Source organism: Pagrus pagrus (assembly GCF_965226575.1).
Source record: "Pagrus pagrus genome assembly, chromosome: 17".
NCBI lineage: Eukaryota > Metazoa > Chordata > Actinopteri > Spariformes > Sparidae > Pagrus > Pagrus pagrus.
The window spans coordinates 6,739,930-6,757,388 of NC_140201.1; the positions used below are offsets into that span (position 1 = coordinate 6,739,930).

The 17,459-nt window shown below is 41.7% G+C and overlaps 3 protein-coding genes across 4 annotated transcripts; all 3 read left to right on the forward strand.

Annotated features, from left to right (window-relative positions):
• Window positions 1-374: 374 nt before the first annotated feature.
• On the forward strand, window positions 375-4,793 carry tekt2 (tektin 2 (testicular)). Of its 2 annotated transcripts, none has more exons than XM_084379529.1 (10): window positions 375-444; window positions 1,344-1,506; window positions 1,823-1,948; window positions 2,053-2,258; window positions 2,337-2,480; window positions 2,577-2,691; window positions 3,023-3,130; window positions 3,245-3,388; window positions 3,540-3,619; window positions 4,185-4,793. In XM_084379529.1, the coding sequence occupies exons 2-10, from the start codon at window positions 1,351-1,353 to the stop codon at window positions 4,387-4,389; spliced, it is 1,284 nt and encodes a 427-aa protein (XP_084235655.1). In that variant the 5' UTR covers window positions 375-444; window positions 1,344-1,350; the 3' UTR covers window positions 4,390-4,793. The 2 variants fall into 2 exon arrangements, with proteins under 2 accessions (XP_084235655.1, XP_084235654.1); XM_084379528.1 differs by lacking the exon at window positions 375-444 and adding an exon at window positions 453-624.
• Window positions 4,794-4,885: 92 nt separating this feature from the next.
• Window positions 4,886-8,986, forward strand: LOC311272830 (free fatty acid receptor 3). Its single transcript, XM_084379530.1, has one exon. The coding sequence runs from the start codon at window positions 6,907-6,909 to the stop codon at window positions 7,987-7,989; it is 1,083 nt and encodes a 360-aa protein (XP_084235656.1). The 5' UTR covers window positions 4,886-6,906; the 3' UTR covers window positions 7,990-8,986.
• A 2,698-nt stretch (window positions 8,987-11,684) lies between these two features.
• LOC311273220 (free fatty acid receptor 3-like) lies at window positions 11,685-15,647 on the forward strand. Its single transcript, XM_084380168.1, has 2 exons — window positions 11,685-11,813; window positions 13,571-15,647. The coding sequence occupies exon 2, from the start codon at window positions 13,606-13,608 to the stop codon at window positions 14,596-14,598; it is 993 nt and encodes a 330-aa protein (XP_084236294.1). The 5' UTR covers window positions 11,685-11,813; window positions 13,571-13,605; the 3' UTR covers window positions 14,599-15,647.
• Window positions 15,648-17,459: the final 1,812 nt, after the last annotated feature.

Here is a 17,459-nt window from a genome sequence, read left to right on the forward strand (position 1 = left end):
CATACATACTCACTTTAACATATATACATACTTAACTGGCACATATATACATTCTCACACGCATACACTACTGAGAGTATGCATGTGTGTGCAAGTGAAGTATGTGTTTTTGGCCTAAACGGCTCCTCATAATTATTGTATCGCAATATTAGTACTTCCATCAGTTACAGTGACACTTTAAAGAATGAAAACAGGTATGTTTGGTTGAATCAGCACAATATTATAATTGTATGAAATGTTACACAGCGGTATTAACACTTTTACTGAACTGAACTACATGTAAGTACAACATCATGTCCTGACCGTTGCAGCAGTAGTTTAATTATTGAAGAATTTCAGTTGTGTCGGCCCGTTGCCTGGAGACCGCTCGAGTAGTTGTTGCCATAGGTAACCCCGTCCGGTGAAACCAGCACGCGCCGGCCGTGTGAACATTCTAGTACTCCGGTGAGTAGAATTCCACGAGAAGAGACGTTAACGTGACGGTTAATGACGGTTAAACTCCTCGCGGTGTTTAACGTTCACATTTATCAACGGTAGCAACAACTTACATGACAAGCTTCGTCTTTTGCGAGTAACTAGCTACACTTTTATGGCGTTGGAAGAACATGGAAGTCAAATGAACTGGTATGAGAATAGTGTTTCCAATTGTAATTGAGTGAAGCCTTTAAACTCTCATTCATCTCGATTTTTTTTTTTGCAAAATGTCCACTAGAATTTGCTGGTTCAAGTAATTTTATCCTCTCTGTTGCCTCAAAGGGATTCTGCTCATTGTCTGTCATGGTAATATATCTGTCAAGTCCCATCCCCCTGGGGCTGTCACCTTTACGGCTAAGCTAGCTAATGTCAAATTTAGCTAATTTGCTAAAGCTAGCTGCACTCAAACTCATACTTGGTAACACAACTCTTAAAAAAAACGTTGTTGTCATACAGTATCCAATTATTCTAAGTGTCACTGCGGGTCCAGGTGGTGCTAATTATAACTAGCTTACTTAATGCACAGTTTGGTATATAACTATAGCAATAAGTGCATTTTTGAGATTGTTGTGAAAATGTTTTTGAAAGAAACCTTTGAAAGTAGCCTTATTATTTAGGAAACAAAACTTTTTTATATATAATTTTTGAAAACGTGTGTTAAATGTTTATTGACTGCTGATGCAAATTCTCAATAATTCTCAGTGCTTCATGTCATAGTAGCTCTGTTGGACCTGTACCATGTCCGTCTGTGTTTACTATGTAACTCAAGACTATAAATATGCTTCTGTGAAATTGTCACCAAAACAAATCTAGCACATTTAACCATACTTGGCAAACTCAGTCACTGTGACATTTGCATGTTTCTGCAGCAGTAGGATGTCTGCACTTCCTGCAAAGCCCGGCCTGCGCCACAGTGTGTCAGAGTGGTACAGCAACAACCACCAGCTGTCTGAGACAGCACAACATGAGCGACATGTTTCTAATGTGATCCGGCAGGAGGGGAGGTCACTACGCAACGAGACCAACTGTCAGGTGGGTTCCTGTTTGTGAGGATACCTCCCAGAATGCTAACCAGACACACTCTTTTGTCAATCATTAACAATGATAGGGGAAGCAACTGATAAAACAGCATTTTAGTGAAATAAAGGTCAGCGTAATAGCCTCAGCAAACACTTGTTTATTTTCCCTGCGTAAATCAAATTCATTCAGTGTTGTTCCACTCCAGGTTGAGAACCGCTGCTCTACATGATGAAGTATTTTATGTTATACCATGAATGGTCCGCACATTTCTTTATACATCCACATTTTATCAACCAACCCGAGTCATTTTCTTGCTGTTTCTCTCTAGACTACCTGGGATGAGAGCGACACCTCTCGCAGGTTGTCTGACAGGGCCTGGGATGTTGCCAGGTATAAAGAGGCGTTAGAAGCCTGCGCACAGAAAGTGGATCAAGAGATGGAGGCCCTGACCCTGGTGATTTGTCCAAAGACCTCTGAAACAACTGAGAGCTTGTCTCATTCAAGTGTCAGACTCATGTGTACCTTATACCTATGTGTCCATGTTGTGTGTTGTGACAGTCTAAGGAGCAAACCGAGCAGGCCCTGGCTGCAACTACCGTTCCCCTGGAGGTCAGCAGTGAATGCGTGACACTGAGGGACGGACGGCGAGGGTGCGAGCTTGTCGTTGACCCTGTAGACGAGCAGCTAAAAAAGGAAGTGGAGCTGATTGAAAGAGTGCAGCAAGTCCTGCAGCAGCACATCGACAAGTCCTTTGAGCAGCTGTGGTAAGGGGCACGATGATGAGATGCTGAGGTACTGTTTTCACTTTTCCTCTCTTGACCTTTCTTTGTTCTTGCTCTCAGTGTTTTGCAGGAGGCTCGGCACCAGCTGACTGCTGACCTGCAGAACAAGATGGACGCCCTGGACATTGATATGTCCTGCCTGTCACTTACAATAAAGTCACCTCAGATCTCCCTGAAGACCAACCCAACTCGCATACCTTCAGGGTTTTTAAAATTCAAATAATTTAAACCATTTTGCATCATATATACTATTGTAATCCATTAAACAGAATCAGTAAAATAATGTTTCCTTTGTTGTAGCTCTTCAACCCCCCAGGAGTGGGTCCAGTTCAGCCAGTATAACATGGCTAATGCCCAGGAGGCCATGCAGTTGTCTTATCAAATGAGGGAGGAGATGAGTCTCACCAGAGCCCAGGTGTGTGTATGATGCAACTACACCTGCATGTGCAGTATTTGTAGTGTAAATATGTGTCACATAAGTTGCAGATATGCTAGTTTTGCGTTTGTAGGGTCCTTTATTGCAAATCCCAATAATATCACAACCTAACTCCTTCAGCAGAAAACATTTAGACAATCATTTTGCTCAGGACTGAATGACACACAAATGTCAAAGCAGAGAATCTTAAAGGAAATTTAAGTCATGTTTCCCACTAAGGTTTTCCTAAATAAATATTACACAAATCTTGCTCTCAGTGTATAATACGGCACATGTGCAATGAATCCCTTCTCTGTTCTGTATTTCTTAGCTGCAGAATGAGTTGGACACTCAGCGAAGGGCTACAGAGTTTGCTCTTCGTAAACGTAATCACCATGAAGAGCAGGCCCGCGATGAGCTTAAGTGGCAGATAAAAAATGTAAGATTTCTAATAGCTTATAATATCAGGTATTTATCTTTTTAACTGCAGGTTTCATGTTTTAGAGTTTTTGATGATGATTCTGATTCTGACTGTCTGTGTATCTGCCTGTAGACTGAAGATGAAATGGCAGAAATGGAGAGTGACATCCACGGGCTGGATGCAGATCTGCAGGCGAAGACGGCCTCACTGAAACTGGCTCACACCCGACTGGAGAACAGGACCAACAGACCTGGCATGGACCTGTGCAGAGACGAGGTTTAAATGAATACAGAATATTAGCAGTAGCAGAGGAAATAACAGCAGTTGTTAGGTCAGGTTATCTCACTAGGGTTAATGTTGCTTTAATGTTTAAAAAAATGTTCAGAGGCTTTATCCTATTTATATTTTTCTTCCTGTTTGTTTTCAGGTGCAGTACGGCCTCGTCAATGAAGTCCATCAGTTGGAGGCCACCATCACAGCTCTGAAACAGAAGCTTTCTGACGCTCAGTGAGTCAGAAGTTTGTTACTATGATCACCAAGGGGAGCTGATAGATTATCCATAATTTTATTTACCCGTTCCTCAGGAATAAAGTATATTATAGAGAAGCACATGCAGGGAAGTCAATCATTGCATTAAAAGAGTAACATTCAGTCATTCAGGGAATATTGCTTAAAAATATATCTATATCTCTATTAAAACAAATACATAGTTTTAGTGGTGAGTTTTATTTTGTTTCTGTTGAATAAATTGTTTTTTAAATGATCTGAAAGGTAAAATTCCTGTTTTTTTCAAAGGAGTCTGGTGGCTGTAGGAGAGAGATATAACGACTTTTTCTGGTTGAACAAAAATTATCTTACTTTATTAAAAATGCTGTTTATATTTACGCCATTATGTTGTCAGACACAAAATGGGCCTGTTAGAGGCAAAAATAAGAAAGTTACGTGGGTGTAACATTACTTCGACAGGCTCGGTTGCCCCTTTTGTTTGTCCAGGTTTTAAAATACCTGAACTACCCTTCAATTACCAAGTAAAAGGAAAGAAATCACTCTAAAACTTTCATCCCTCACTCAGGCACTCTCTGCAGAAGATGAAGCTCCATCACTCACACATGCTGCAGGACCTTTCCAGAAAACAGGAAGCTCTGTCTCTGGAGCAGCGAAGCATGAACACTCGCGGTCGCCTCACATCCACCTCCTGCACTGATAAAACCCCGGTGCTGCTGGTTCCACTCACAAACTCCAGCGGGAGGAGCAACCTGCAGCTGCTGGCTCAGTAAGATGACGACATCCAGTTTTTGAAGGGAAGGGACATAACTCAAATACATTCGGATTTGTAATTTTTAGCTTTGACTTCTGCGGCCATCAACAAGCACTTGACATGCCACTGAAAGGTTCTGCCCAGTCAGTTCTGAAGTCTTGAATTAATTAATTATCCCCATTAGTGCTCGAGAACAAAAATCCCTTTCTGTAATTTGTTTATGTATTTCACAAAATTTGTCAGTCTCTTGTAAAACTAGTCTCCTGACCTGTGACCTGAGATCATCTTTTGGTGTTGTTGATTTGTTTTGATTTGTGTTGTGTTGAATTACTTTACCTACAGTATGTGTGGTTAACTTTAAAAAAACATCCAAATCCTGTTCGTGTTCCTCTAGTCTCAATTAAACATTCAGTCATGACAGTATTTGTGGCCTGTGAGTGTATTTATGCATTTAAGGTTGCTTCTTTAAGAATTTAAAAACAGTTCACCAGTGCTCACGTTCATGTCTGGTAAGGTTATTATTTTTATCGCCCATTAGCTTTAACGGCTTTGTTTGGCCTTGTCATATTGTTTGACCAACTGACGCTGTGTGGAGCATGAAGACGGTGATAATGATGTGAACTTTGACTCATACAGTATGCGCGGTTTAGATAAAAAATCTGGTAAACAGGCACTAAACATGATCCCTCAGACAATAAACCCCCATAACTCTCTCACCTGCCTCAGTTGTAAAGTCTTCAAATAGATGTGTTTGTTTGAGTTGCTACAGGATTTAGACGGGAGAGAAAGATGTGTTTTCTAAGAAATATTTGGTCCATTTCTCCTCTCTGTCAAAGAAAATAGATTCATTTTCTGTTTGGAATAATCAGATTATCATATGTTACAACAACAGCAGTAAATCCAAATACAGTCGTTATTTGTTGGGAATGAGACTCAAACATCCATGCCGCACTGTGCTGCGCCACTCTGATTTGCTTTTCCATCACCAGTTTTATTGAGTTGAGCCGAGCCGCAGCAGTGATGGACCTTGGGACAAGCGTATCACTGGTAGCCCAGTTGTGGTGGAAACGCAAATCCCTGCCGAGTGGGGCTGCAGTGCCGAGTCAAACTGAGTGGAGCCAGGCTGGCAGATGTGATGGAAAGACAGCAATAGTGTTGTTTTTGTTGCAGGCAGCCGATATCAGAGAAGAAGTGTTAAAAACCTCAGTACACTATCTGCTTAGCGCCTAATGGGGCACAGACACAGTTAGTGACTAGCTGGTGAACACAGTGGAGCATTTAGCAGCTAAAGAGTGAGATATTTTTCCCTCAGGAGGTGGTGGAGACCAAAAACAGAGCTAAAAGAGAGTGAATATTTGATTTTTATTCATCAGGCGTTTACAACTTGTTTCTGCTGCCCCCAAGTGGCCAAAAAAATCAGTTATTTTGACAAATATATTATTAATATTTTCAATATTAGCTAAATTAATTATTGAGAGCATCAAACCTGTGTTCCTAAAAGCTACAGTTAGTTGGCCTTCGTGTGGGAAATACCCACTGCAATCTCTTGAGACTGCTGAAAACAAACAGAAAAAATAAGTCAATTTCACTTCAACTAATAAACGAGGTAAATATACAGTCAATACTTAGCAAACATTCATTTCAAGATATCAGAGGAGTACCGCCACACACACACATTTGTTTTGAACAGTGGATCAATAGACTAGTCAAACAGATAGCAGCCATGTTTTGACCTGCTGCAGGTCGTGTCTTGGAAAAACATTTCTTGGTATCCATCATTCTGCTCCAATAAAATGCCTCTGCAACAAATCACAGTGATTTTCTGCTCCATTTTCTTCACCTAAAGCCGTTTGCATGGCACGCCCACTCTCCTCTCACACATACACACACGCTTAATAACTGATTCTCCGCCATAAAACTGTGAGAAGTGCCACAAACAAGCCCAACCCATCCTGTCCTCGCATCGACCATCAACTTCATCGCATTTATGACTTTACAGCCCGGCCCTCCAGTTCATTTAGACAGCCTCGGCTTTGAGCGGACGGCCATGTGCTTCCTGACACGCTGAATTATTCTGAATCATTTCACTTAAGGGCCCAGATGCTACCTGTCTGTAGCCCTCCACCGAGAGGGCAATTAAGGCAGCCTGGTGCCTGCTAAATGCCCCCCTGCTTCTGCATGAGCGGATGCATCTCCTTATCGGTCATGATGTCGTGTGCACCTCGCCCCCTTCGTGCCCACATACATCAGCACATTTGTGGCCACCGCCTCTTTTTTTTTTTTTTGCTGTCACTTGTCTCAGAGCTGAGTGCGGACATGACGAAGGGACAAACCTCGCACCGCAGCGGCTCCTTTACCAGCTTGGAAACGGACATTACTGCCACAAAGAGAGAGGATACGAGGACGATGATCCACCAAACTGTTTGTCAAATAATCTGCTCCCTATCAGCTTGAGTTTGCTTAAAGATTCATCCTTGTCATGGTAAACTGGAGGCAGCGCTACCTACTTCTTGGACTCCCATCCTAAACGAAAGAGATGGCTGTGGCTTACCAAGATTGCTTTGCTCTCTTTGTCTACACCTTCACCTTTCTGCTCGGCCTTCCCGCCAACCTGCTCGTCCTGTTTGTGTACGTGCGCAAGGCCCGCAAGCATGGTGCCACACCCAACGCGGTCTACGCCCTCAACCTGTGCGCGTCCAACCTGGTGCTTGTTGCCTGGCTGCCCGTCAAGACGATGGAGACTTTGCTTAAGGGCTGGAGGCTGCCAGCACCCATCTGCCTCGTCTACAGCTTCTTCCTCTTCTCCTCACTGTATGGCAGCTGTCTCTTCATCACAGCTGTGACAGTGGGGCGCTACCTCAGCATCGCATTCCCAATCATCTACAAGAGGTACCGCCGCGCTCGACTCTCCTGCTTCATCAGTGCTGCCTTGTGGGTCTTGGTGTTCCTCCACCTCAGTTTTGCTCTGATGGCTGAAGGAGGAGGTAACTTTGTCTCCGCTAAGGGCGACAACGTAGTCTGCTACAACCAGTTCAACGCCTCCCAGCTGCAGGTTCTGCTGCCTCTACGCCTGGAAATGGCCATCATGTTGTTTATTTTGCCTCTCATCGTGACGTCCTTCTGCACCCTACGCTGCGTCACCCTGGTGTGGCACTCAAATTTGCGCCCTGTGGGAAAAAGAAGAGTCCTGACTGTTGCACTTGCCACGCTGGCTGTGTTTGTGGCGTGCCACACACCCTACAACGCCTCGCACATCGTGGGGTTTGTGCTGGGGGAGAGTGTTTGGTGGAGGAATTACGCTATGCTGACGAGCGCCTTTAATGTCTTCCTGGAGCCTGTCGTCATGTTGATGCTGTCGCCAGCCGTGTCGAAGGGAATCATGGGTAGAATCTGTGGACGGCAGAGCCAGTTCAGCCGGATTGAGGGACTTCAGCATCGATTCAGTAGCGTAAATGGTGTTGCAAAGGTCAAGGCACCGCCTTCACTATCTGAGAGGAGCCAGGCAGGGGCAGAGGGGACAAAAGTAAGTCAGGAGTCTCCACAGCGGGTGGAGACTTCAAGTAATCGTGACAAATCCAAAAGGAGAAACATGGATGTGGACTCGAGTCAACCCAAGTGACTGTGTAGATGACTTGCAACTTGTCATGACAGAAAATAAAGACTCGAGGTTAAAGACTTGGGATTGACTTACCTTAACTAAGGTCTCTTGACAAAAAATCACATTGGACTTGCTTGAGACTTGGACCGAATTACTTGGTTAACATGTCTGAGAAATAGGATAAATCATTCACGGACAGACTGGTTGAAGCTGTTTGTGTATGCCCCAGAAAAACTAGCACCACCCGTGTTATCTGCCTCAGATTCAGTTTGCCTTCAACTAACAGACGAAACCATCAATCAATCGATTTAATGTCGCTGTGTCAGAATGGCTTCATCAAAGCTACATCACACTGTGTCATCAGCTCGCAACTTCCTTTTTTTTCTTCAGATCAAATGTTTCTAAAGAAAACGGATGATTTTGAAATGTATCTCATGTTATATCAATATTTTTGCTGATGATAAAGTGACACATTATGCTTTTTTTTCTTGTATTTCACACACTTGGACTATTAGCAGACCTGGAAATCCATGTGTTTGGCCAAGGAAACTGAAAAAGTGTTCGTTTGTCTTTGTCAGACTCCTTAATTCACTCTGAAAACAGTGAGTTTGTGAACGTCATCGGTTGTAAATGGCTCCACCTGGTGTCTGTTGGCTTCCCTTTAAAGCTGTAACAAGGGAATCACTTCAAATATGTCATGTTCTCTTCTGAAAAGTGTTTTAAATCCAGTGGACCTGTGAGCCGACCTTTCCAACGGCAAATATTTTGACTTTCAGCTAATAAAATGGTTGTCTTGGCTCACCAAACTGGAACAGATGTTATTCGTTGCACACGTGCTAAACTACTGAGGAATAAAGGTTTCTCACCTATAAGTTAGAGATTCATTATCCATTTTGATAACATGATTGTGCATTATTTGATTGGTTGCTGAACATCTTAATTACTTTCTCAGTTTAGTCTGTTTACTAGTAAAATGTTCTAAAGTGTCCTTCAAAATAAAGTGTGATGTTTACAAGTGCATTGTGTTTTCTGTCTGTTTTCTTTAAAGAATTAAACAAATGTTAAAATACATTCAATGAATATTTATAGTTGTATTACAACATACACCTGCATTCAGCTGGAAGATGAAGTCATGATACCAAAAATAAAAGAGAGTTTTTAAATTAAATAGTGTAAAAAGAAAAGATAAACGTAACGATTGAATGTTTGCGCTCATGATTTTTCTACAAAATTTCAGCAGCATCGACAATGTTAAATAGTTTTCTCATGAATTATCTGTCTTGAATTGAATATATAAGTATAAACTCTAAATCAACTATAAACCAAATTAAAAATGAAAAGTTTTTGCACAAAATATCCACAAAATACTCAATATGCAGGATTCCTGGGTGACTGAAATGAGAGATGTTTTTTTGCTATTTTCAGAATCAGATTATATTGAGATACATTGTATATTGTTCTTATGCTTGACTCAGGTATAAAAAGCCAATTTTTCAAGTTGAATGAAAGATCTATATCTTTACTGGTGCGCTTATCAGTTTTATACGTCACATTCGCTGAATGATTAATCACCACATGGCTGCCAGAGGGCATAAAATGATGCCCGCTCCTTTAGACACACACTGAACGCTACATGTACTGAAGATGAACCCCGACTGAATATAAGAGGCCTTGTTGTCCATCCAACATGTATTTTTTTGGCTTCAATAGGCTTCTATATAATTAAAGTAGTAATTAGACTGAACCAAACTGTCAACAATCACATTCAAAGTCTCAACTTTTTACCCACACTGTGAGTCTGGTACTGGTCGCTCTGTGTCACATCCTGGGCCGATGTCACGAAGTCTGCAAACTGCCGTCATAGTGACGAAGCGTAACTGCTCAGCGATTCCAAAAGGGCTTAGCGTTCATGAGTACCATGCCACCCGTAAAACAATCAATCATGAGACTTAACTGTCTTGCAAACAACTTATTGGATAATTCCCTAGAGACTTGTAAGTTCTGTGGAGCCTTACATTTAAAAAAAAAAAAAAAAGGATGCCATGCTTTTTACCTCTTTTTCCTCCCACCACGGAGGCTCCATTCATGCTCTGGATTCATATTGACCATATGACTGACTGACTGACTGAGCTCAATATTTGATCAAATATACACAAACAAAGCACTCAATGGGACGAAAAATACAGAAAAGGCAAGACTATTATGCTGACATGTACATGAACATGTAACAAAACTAAATCTTTAACACAATTTACAACATTTTCAAGGGTAGACGTGCTGAAACATGGACTAATCTGGAGGAAGACCACTGAAACAATAACATGTCAAAATCAAAAAGGTGATGAGGAGAAAAAAAATACAAAAAATGCAGAGTGAAAACCAAACATAAACTTTTATTGAATCATATTTTTGAGATTAAAACAGGTTGCTCTCCTCGTGTTTGGAAGACAAAGATAAATGCACTGAATGGGTATTGGGCTACTGTATTTACACACTTGCGCGTGAACCACTTTGTAAACATGTGTGTGGTCTTTATGTGTCTCTAATGTTCAACCTGCACCCGTGCAGATCAGCCAGACGTCATTTGGCACCGAGCTGCAGAGTGCTCCCAGGTTTGTCGTCCATCAGATAGACGGTATAAAAACGGGGCTGGTGGGAGGTGCTGCGATACAAACTGACTGACTGACTGACTGACTGACCACAGTGGAGCTGAGTGGATCCACAGGCTGCAGACTGAACTCATCTGTGACTGATGGAAATCATGTCAGTAGTGTTAACAGATCACAGGTAGGTCAGCTGATTTGAATTTATTTTTATTTCTATTTTTTTATGTATCAATGTTTTTGTAAATTGCCCAAACTTACAACTTATTATCAATTATTTATTTGTTTATTTATATTGATATATATTTTTTTAGATTACGTGTATAATTTTGTCTCCTTTGATATATTAAGTTGTATACCCCCTGAATGGTGGCCTATAATTGGTTTATACAGTGAACTGTCAAAATTTCTTAACAAAACTCTGAAACTTTATTCAACAATTGTCAAAATGTGCAAAAGTAGCATAAAATTGGATTCAGTTAAGTATCTTTTATTTGTGCCGTTTGGTTTGATTTGTAATCATTAAATAGTTTTAAAGTGTTTCTTGATCAGTTAAGCACTTTTACAGCTTCCTTGATTATTTACAATTGTGGTATTTTTATTTTATTTTTAATGCAGAACCGCCATTAACAAAATACATGTTTTTAGCTACAGAAATTGATTATGTTGCATTTATAAAAAGTTATACCCTCACAAGTGATGAAGGCAGCAGGAGTTCATCTCAAACTCATCTGTAAATAAAACCAACAAAGGAAGGTGTCACTTCCCCTTTACAGTCACTTCATATTTCTTTAAACACGGTTGTGAAAACAAAATAAAAGCTGCAATTCTTCAGAGGGAATCTGGAGAGAGCAGCTGAGCTCTCTGCCCTCTGGTGGGCACAGCAGACAGATTCAATCTGCCTCTTTTATGATCTTGAACTGACGCAGCATCTGCCCTTCACTTTGTCACTGTCCGGACCTTTCACACGAAAAGTTGTTACATCACGGCGACCTTCTGAGTGGTTGCTGGGAGATGATGTTTGGACAGAGCGGACAACAAAGATTGCTTCCAGAGGCTTATTAAATTTCCCCTATTGAGAGCGAGATAGCAGTTATTCAGTAGGACGTGTTATTAAGTGCAGTCTTCTGATCTGATCAAACAGTCTGCTGCCGGGAGGCGAAGCATGCTGCCAGAGCGCTTCAGCATCAGAGAGGACAGACGCACAGTGATGGAGAGTCGGGTCGGGTGAGATTTACTGAGGTGAGTTTGTCACATATTTTTTTTTCTTTTCAGCAGCATGGATGGGATTTATTGACCGTATGTAACGTTTCTAGTGTAGGAAGAAATATTCAAAACTTTTGTCTATTGAAAGGGAAAAAACCACAGTGTAGAAATTCTCTAAGACAAGAAAAAGTCTTTCATTCAAGTGCATGAGCATCAAAATATACTTACAATACAAAAAAGTCATCAAAAGTACCTACATTGCAGAAAAAAACATCTCATAATAATATAAAATATACAGTTGAATTCTAATTATTGATGTATTAATACAAACATCACAATAATGTTTAACTGTATGCTGCCGGGTAACTTCTGCTTATTTCACCCTGGGAATCACTTTATCTAATCCATAATATTAAATCACTTAATAATAATATTTGTTGATTATATTTTGTATTATTCATCTGAATCTGCAAAGTAACTCGAGTTATCAAACAGATTTAGTGGTACTCATGTACAATATTGACTCTGAAATGCCGGGGAGTAGAAGTAGAAAGTACTTGAGTGAAGTGCATAAAACTTGAATTGTTTTCTCATTTTTTAAATTAGGTTGGTAAGAAAGTGTTGCAGGTAAAACTGAGGAAAATGTTGTAATTCAAAGATTTTAAGAGTCTATTAGCAATGAATCGATCCTACCAGTGAGCGAGGCTGCAACAAAGACATTCATGCTGTGATAACCATCTCATAAAATATCACAGTACACGATATTACACTATTATACCCTGTCTCAATGGCCTTTAAAGGAATTAAAACAGTTTTCAAAACAGGTTTTTTTATAAACTTGAATATTATATATATTTTTTAAAACACTGATACAGCAGAGTTACCCCAGCTGAGCAAATGAGGGCTACCCTGTATGATAACCGTCTGCTTTAAATACCTCGGTTAACCTTAAAACCAGCAACCCAGTACAGTACAGTCGATGTATCCGAAGCCTCATACTGCATTTTCCTCCCTGCATGTCTCATAGATCCAAAAATGGTTAAAACAAGTCAATGAGCCACATCCTTATACTGTGTATACTTATAATGGTGAACAGGTTTTGTAATTTATTTTAATCAGTCCTACAAACAAGTCTTATTAGTCACTAGAGCAATAAATCTGCAGCTGAAAAAAGTCCCCAACATCTCAACGATTTGCTCCTATTTGAGTAACGTATACTAAAACCTTCAGTGCGCAGCTGTCTCTGGAAATGTTTCGGCCTTTTTACAACACGTACATTTGTAACATGTGAGACCTGATCCCAAATTAGACCTTGGAACAATGAGGAACGACGCATCTGAGGATATCAGGGAGCGGGAGGGGGCGTAGGGCAATAAAAGATCTGATAAATAATTTAATAGCGGATCAATAAAAGTTCATTCAGATAACCAGGAAGCCAGGATGCGTGAAATGTGGTCATGTTTTCCAGTCCATCATCCAAACCACTGCCAGGAGAGGTGGAAACACTGCAAAAACTCTTCTTACCAAGTATACTATAGTTATTTTTAGACAGAGAGATTTATCTGCTTATTACAAACAAGAAGCACTTTGTATTTATTGTGTTTTTATTTCTTTTTGAAGTGTATTTCAGTCTGAACGTTGCTCTCTGTCTCACCGCTATTCTGGCTGAAAACGTGATAAAACGTTAGATATTGCTGTGATCATTATTGGTCCTCACAGTCAGACAGATAATGTCGGTCAGAACTGTTCAGTTTTGCTTTTTAAAATCATAATTCATGTTTTCTTGTATCTAGTGTCTGAGAGTTCGTCCCTGGTGTCAGCAGCCGCCATGTTGTGCAGCCGCCTGTTGCTTGCCGTCTACCTCGTCACCTTCCTGATGGGGGTCCCCGCCAACATCCTGGCGTTCTGCACCTTCTGCCGCAAGGTGCATCGCAAGGCCACCCCGATAGACATCCTCCTCCTCAACCTCACCATCTCCGACCTCATCTTCCTGGCGTTCCTGCCGTTTAAAATGAAGGAGGCCTATGATGGTATGGCCTGGCTGCTGCCCTACCCGCTGTGTCCCTTCACTGGTTTTATCTTCTACGTCACCATTTACAACAGCACCCTGCTCCTCACTGCTGTGAGCGTGGAGCGCTACCTGGGCGTCGCCTTCCCGCTCAGGTACTCCCTGTATCGCAGGCCTCGCTACGCCGTGGTGGCCAGCATCATGTTCTGGTTGGTGTCCTCTCTGAACCTCAGCTTTGTCTACATCATCCCCTACGCCCAGTGGAGCAAAGGTGAATGGGCTGACAACAATGGCAGCACCACCAACAGCCCTGCCCTTCCACCACCCACCTGCTACCTGGATTTCAGCGATGACGAGCTGGAGATCCTGGTGAAAGTCCGGCTGGAGCTCTTCATCGTTCTCTTCTGCATCCCCTTCCTGATCTGCTGCTTCTGCTACGTCAACTTCATCCTCATCATGACCCGTCTTCCAAACATCGGCAGGCGACGGAGGCTGCGTGCCATCGGTCTCGCCCTCGGCACGCTGATAGTATTCGCCGTCTGTTTTGGGCCTTACAACGCCTCCCACGTGGTGGGGTTTGTTCGTCGGGAGAGCGAGGAATGGAGGAACGTGGCACTGCTCTCCAGCACCTTCAACGCCTGCCTGGATCCATTCATCTTCTACTTCTCCTCAGCGGCCGTCAGAAGCATGTTGGACCACTGCTGCAGGAACATCAGGGCGAAGCTGCACCTCCTGAGGTGTGGAGAGGCTCCTCACGGTCCTCAGCAGAGACCCTCCCGGGCTCAGAAATACGAGGAATCTCCCCATCCATGAAAGATCTGGAGAAGTTGTTGACTTTAATGTGTTTTTCAGGGCGTATGCTTGTTTTTTTATTTCATGCAAAAAATATGTACAGAATGAAGGGTTGGAGCTACAACTGTGGCTAACAGACGAGTTAGAGTATGTCGGTACCCTCTGCGATGCTTATTGTCAGTTATTTATCTGCTGATTCTGCTGGAGGATCATTCCAAGTTAAATAAAGAGCAACCAAAAAGACAAAACAAACCAAGTGTGCCGTGCTGTAAAAGCAATTACAGCATATTTATCTAGGTGACTAAGCGCTTAGCTCAGGTTCAATATGTTTCAGTGGGAAACTCCGACGTCTGAGTCGAGGCTGCAAAACAGCAAACAGTCCATGTGACCTCTGATTAGGGAAGTCATTATTGTTAAGTACACAGATCATTGTCTAAAATATGGATGGAGTGTCAGTGTCTGAAAAGCGAAGTCGATGCCGAAGTGCCTTAAACCTGCCCTTTTTCTGATGGCCAACAGAGGGAGACAGTACTGGTTTTAAAAAGCAGTCTGATTGCATGTAAGCTTATGAGAAAATGACCCTTCGTCTCACTTGATTTATTGCCTCAGTAAACTGTTTCCTCAATCACAGCGTGATGTTCATTTTGTAAATCATGGTCCCAGCTTTGACTACTCTGTGATTGACAAGCTCTCAGTCAGATCGAATCAGAAGATCCTCCCCAGCTCCAACCTCTCATCCAAATATGGTCAGTCATGGCTTCAAAAAAAACAAGATGGCGATGGCCGTAATGCAAAACAGTACCTCACAAACCAACAGGTGACCTCACAGTAGGGTTTACACTTGATATAGATGCAAGTGAATGCTGTTCTGGTGCCTGGAAGTTAAACAGTCCGCCTTTGGGACGAGAACCCAGAAGAAAAAGAGGCACCTCCTGTATGAACCGGTTTCTCTTCAGCCTCGTCTTCATTTACATCACTCAAAGGAGGTTTTTAAAACATTCATTTAGTTATTTGACTCAAGAAAATTATCACATTGTTATTCTTCACTGCATGAATATACGTGGACCCTCCAGAGGTGATGAGGGCACCATGAACGCGTCTGCTGTTGATGGGCGTCTGCTACGCTACAGTTGAACTGCTTCTCGTTTTACTATTACATTTATTTTGCAATAAAGTCTCAGCAACAGTGAATGGTTAACTCTCCCTGGGATTATTTATTGGAAGAAAACTGCAGGACTGTCGTACCACACCCACACTCAGAATGAGCCCCGAATGCTCTTCTCTGGTGTTTGACGTAGACTTTATCGCCACCTACTGGCCTGGCAAGCTCGTTTGAGAGCTTGGGATCATTTTTAGGTTCTCATGTGTACAGAGATATTTTCTAAAACAAAGGTTTTATGTCGGAAAAAACATCTTCAGTGTTTAGAGACAACCACAGAGACAAAACATGAAAAACAGAGGAGGAATAATCACACCTATAACATAAACCTACAGGACTGGAACATTACGCAGCAGACTTCTGTGTTTCATAGTCGACAAACAATTAGGACATCTTTAAAAATAAACATAGGTAAAAGTGCCACCAGAACCACATTTACCTGAGATGACATGAATGATTTCCTGCCTGTTCGAGCAGAAACCCTCCAATAGTGAGTCACATACTGTTTACGAGAAAAACAGTTTGATGTTTTCAGAGATCTAACCACGGTAACCGCATGTTTCACAGACATGCTCTCTCTGTGACCTTTGGGTATAAAATGAACAGGACGCAGGCAGCATCCAGGTTAAATATCCTTTTCTGTGACGGGACACTGTTTCATCAAATACGAGTGCTTTATAGGAGGGAGGGATAAAGCAATTAAAAACCCAGGGGATGTTGGACTACATAAGCAGGAAGCGGCGACTGTCCACCGCCGAGCTAATATGAAGTTATAGGCTCGGACAGCCGGACGTGTACAAACAAGAGATTACACAGCGCTGTAGTGAGGCGCAGTTATAAAGCGTGTCTCTGTCTGATCTGACGGGACTTCAAACAGGAAGTGACTGATAACCGCCCTCTGGCCATTTCCTGTCAGTAATAAAGAACGCAGCGCTCCTATGCAGGTGGAGTGCATGTACACACAGATAACATCCCTTTATAGTGTCCTGTTGTATACACTGACAGACAGACATGCTGGCTCACAGAGCTCTTTGTTCATTTATTAGTTTATTGTCTGCACCAGCAATTTATAAAAAATTGTTCAGTGAATATCTAATTTACTTGTTTACTCATTTTTTCTCCCGTAGGAAACAAATAAGACGGCTGAAAAACACTGGATGTTTTTTCATTCGCTCCCATTTTTAATATGAGGCCTGTCAGCTTCAGGTAGAATCATATTATGATACACAGTTCTGTGAAACTCTTTGTTTCTGGGTCACATAGTTCACTAATATTTACCTGAAATGTAACTGGGATATTTGATTTGGTTTTTACAATCTGTACACTTTTAATTATTTGCATTAGTGTTGCAGCTCACTTTCCCTCGCTAAAAAGAAGTATACTTCACGTCTTCACGTCTTCTATTTAGTTATTATGACAAACTGCGACTTCTAAACTTGAAAATTATCTTTTAAATTGAAAAACATCGTATCAGTGATTCATGACACGACTCAAACAGGATCCAAAGAAATGGTTTGTCTCTCTCCGTTCACTGCCATACAAAGTTTTTCTGAAATAAGGTCCCATGAGGTCCACTGGAAGGGGCGTGACGTCAGCGCTCTATCTACTTCATGTAGTAAGTACACTAATCTCATGTAGTAAGTACTAGTGGCATACTTGCAAGTGTACTTCTTCAATACTTCTTGGGACTGAATTGTCCCACATTTAAGTTTATAAAATTACA